This window comes from Borostomias antarcticus (genome assembly GCF_949987555.1).
Source record: "Borostomias antarcticus genome assembly, chromosome: 13".
NCBI classification, from domain to species: domain Eukaryota; kingdom Metazoa; phylum Chordata; class Actinopteri; order Stomiiformes; family Stomiidae; genus Borostomias; species Borostomias antarcticus.
The window spans coordinates 13955536-13958035 of NC_140246.1; the positions used below are offsets into that span (position 1 = coordinate 13955536).

At 52.2% G+C, this 2500-nt stretch overlaps 1 protein-coding gene across 1 annotated transcript in view; it reads left to right on the forward strand.

Annotated features, from left to right (window-relative positions):
• creb3l2 (cAMP responsive element binding protein 3-like 2) overlaps positions 1–2500 on the forward strand; it is a 25142-nt gene that overhangs the window by 17345 nt on the left and 5297 nt on the right. Inside the window, exons 3-6 of the mRNA XM_084447510.1 lie at positions 55–239; positions 513–597; positions 909–1102; positions 2182–2328. Coding sequence (XP_084303636.1) covers positions 55–239; positions 513–597; positions 909–1102; positions 2182–2328 — 611 coding nt within the window. The remainder of the gene's footprint in view (positions 1–54; positions 240–512; positions 598–908; positions 1103–2181; positions 2329–2500) is intronic.

Here is a 2500-nt window from a genome sequence, read left to right on the forward strand (position 1 = left end):
TGTCGGTCATTCCTGGTATGGCTCTAATGTTTTAAGCCCCTCCCCCCTCCCCAGGTGAGTCTGATGTGGACTCGGAGTGGCCCATGGAGCAGGAGCAGCCCATGGAGGGGCTCCTGTGTGACCCCCCGGTCCTGCTGCCCACCCTCAGCCTCTCCCTGGCCCCCGAGGGCCCCCCGACCCCGGCCCCGGCCCCCAAGCTCGCCAGCCCCCAGCCCCCTACACAGGGCAGAGCCAGCAAGGTGAGGACAGGGGCCGAGTGGAGCTGGGCTCACAATACTGCATCTGAATCACACACACACGCACACACACACACGTATCTATACTTCACAAACAAACTTACTTATAACAAACACAAACACTGAAACACTTTATCATTCCATTCTACACATTCCCTCCCCACACACATAGCACAGTTGTGTGATATTATATTATTGCCGTGTGTGTGTTGTGTTGTGTGTGTGTGTGTGTGTGTGTGTGTGTCTAATGTCTATATCCTCTCTCTGATTGGCTAGATGAAAGCAGGAGGCGAGAGCCTCATTCCTCAGATCAAACTCGAGCCGCACGAGGTCGACCAGTTCCTCAACCTGTCTCCCAAAGGTCAGAACAGAAGCCAGTCATACCTCTGCACTGCCTCTCTCTCTCTCTCTCTCTCTCTCTTTCTTTCCCTCTCTCTTTCTCTCTCTGTATGTCTGTCTCTCTTTCTGTGTGTGTGTGTCTCTCTCTCTCACTGATCTTCAGGGGTAGACCAGAGTTTTGTTGCTCTGAGGACACCTGCTGGCTGCTGGTGTTAACTGCATGCGGCGGGCAGTAATCTAATCACTCAAGTGAGATCAACACGGCAAACACTCTGACAAATATTTACAGTGTGTGTGTGTGTGTGTGTGTGTGTGTGTGTGTGTGTCCCGCAGGCCTGGAGTCCCTACAGATGCCGCCCACCCCGCCCAGTTCCCACGGCAGCGACTCGGAGGGCAGTCAGAGCCCGGTCCACGCCCCACCAGGCCTCTCCTGCCCCCCCTCCCCCCACAGCCCCGCGCCGCCGCCGCCAACCCGGGGCCCCGCCTCCTCCTCCCTCTCCAACTCCCCGCTGCTCACCGCCCCACACGTAAGCACACACACACCAAGTCCAAACATCAAACGCCCCCAGGGGGCAGGCGGGGTGCGGACCTGCCCGGGTCAGGGCGACGCAGCTGACGGCCCCGCCCCTTGGTCGACCCTCTTTTGGGGGACTTATCATAAAGGGCCAGTTGCACAAAACATCTTAAGTTTTCCCCTTAAGTATGACCCTTAAGGGTTAATTTCCCCTTAGTTAAGGGAATTACTTAAGGGTGTTGCACAGAATCCCTTACAAGGTTTCCTTAGCTAAGGAGAAACATTAAGGGTTTTCATACAAGGAAAGAGATTTTACAGCAGTAGTTTCCATGGTGACCATTGGTTTGCTTGCACGTGACCGGCTATCTGTCACAACACTACACTGGAACGTCCTGCGACGCTGTGAGGGAAAAAAAAGGACTGTCGATCAAATCTGTAATGTAATATCAGTTGCTCCTCACTAAGAGTGTCTAGTGGGTTCTCCCTGTCGCCGAACACTCTTCTTGGGATGCGATTTCCATTGTTTATGTTCATAAACGCAGCCACATGACTTAGCTAAGGTTGGGGTAGAGGTCCGTTTTTTCCTTTATTCTGCTTGCTAAGGTCTTTTCTGCAACACCTTAACAGACTTTAAGGGACTCCTTAAGTATTAGACCGAGATAAGTAGAAAACCTTGAATACTTGAGGGACATCTTAAGGAAACCATAAGGGGAACACTCAAGGGTGTTTGTGCAACAGATTTTATTTTAAGGAAACCTTAAGTCAGAACTGAAGGGAAATAATATTAACTTAAGGTGTTTTGTGCAACTGGCCCCAGATCCTAGTGGACATTACTGTACATTACAGTCATTTAGCAGACACTTTTATTTGCGACTCACAATAATTGCATTTAACCCAGAAAGTCAGTGAACTACTACTCGCCAGAACTCACAAGTGCATCTCCTTTCTAAACAAGAGTCTAAGAGCGTAACTTAGCGCTGAAGCCAAAGTGCTAGAGTAGAAAATATGAATACAATAGGTGCTTTAAGATTGGATTTGAGGATGACTGACCACTGACCGGCGCCTGTGCCCCCCCCCCCCCCCCCCCTCTAGAAGCTCCAGGGCTCTGGTCCCCTCCTGCTCACGGAGGAGGAGCGCCGGACCCTGGTGGCTGAGGGCTACCCCGTCCCCACCAAGCTGCCCCTCACCAAGGCTGAGGAGAAGGCCCTGAAGAAGATCCGCAGGAAGATCAAGAACAAGGTGTGCCACGAGCACACACACACACACACACACAGACACACACACATGCGCGCGCACACGTTGTGTGCATGCATGTCAACACACACATATGAATACGAAAACAAACATGCCCACGCGCGCATAGACTAACACACCACACGCACACGCGCACACACACACACACACACACACA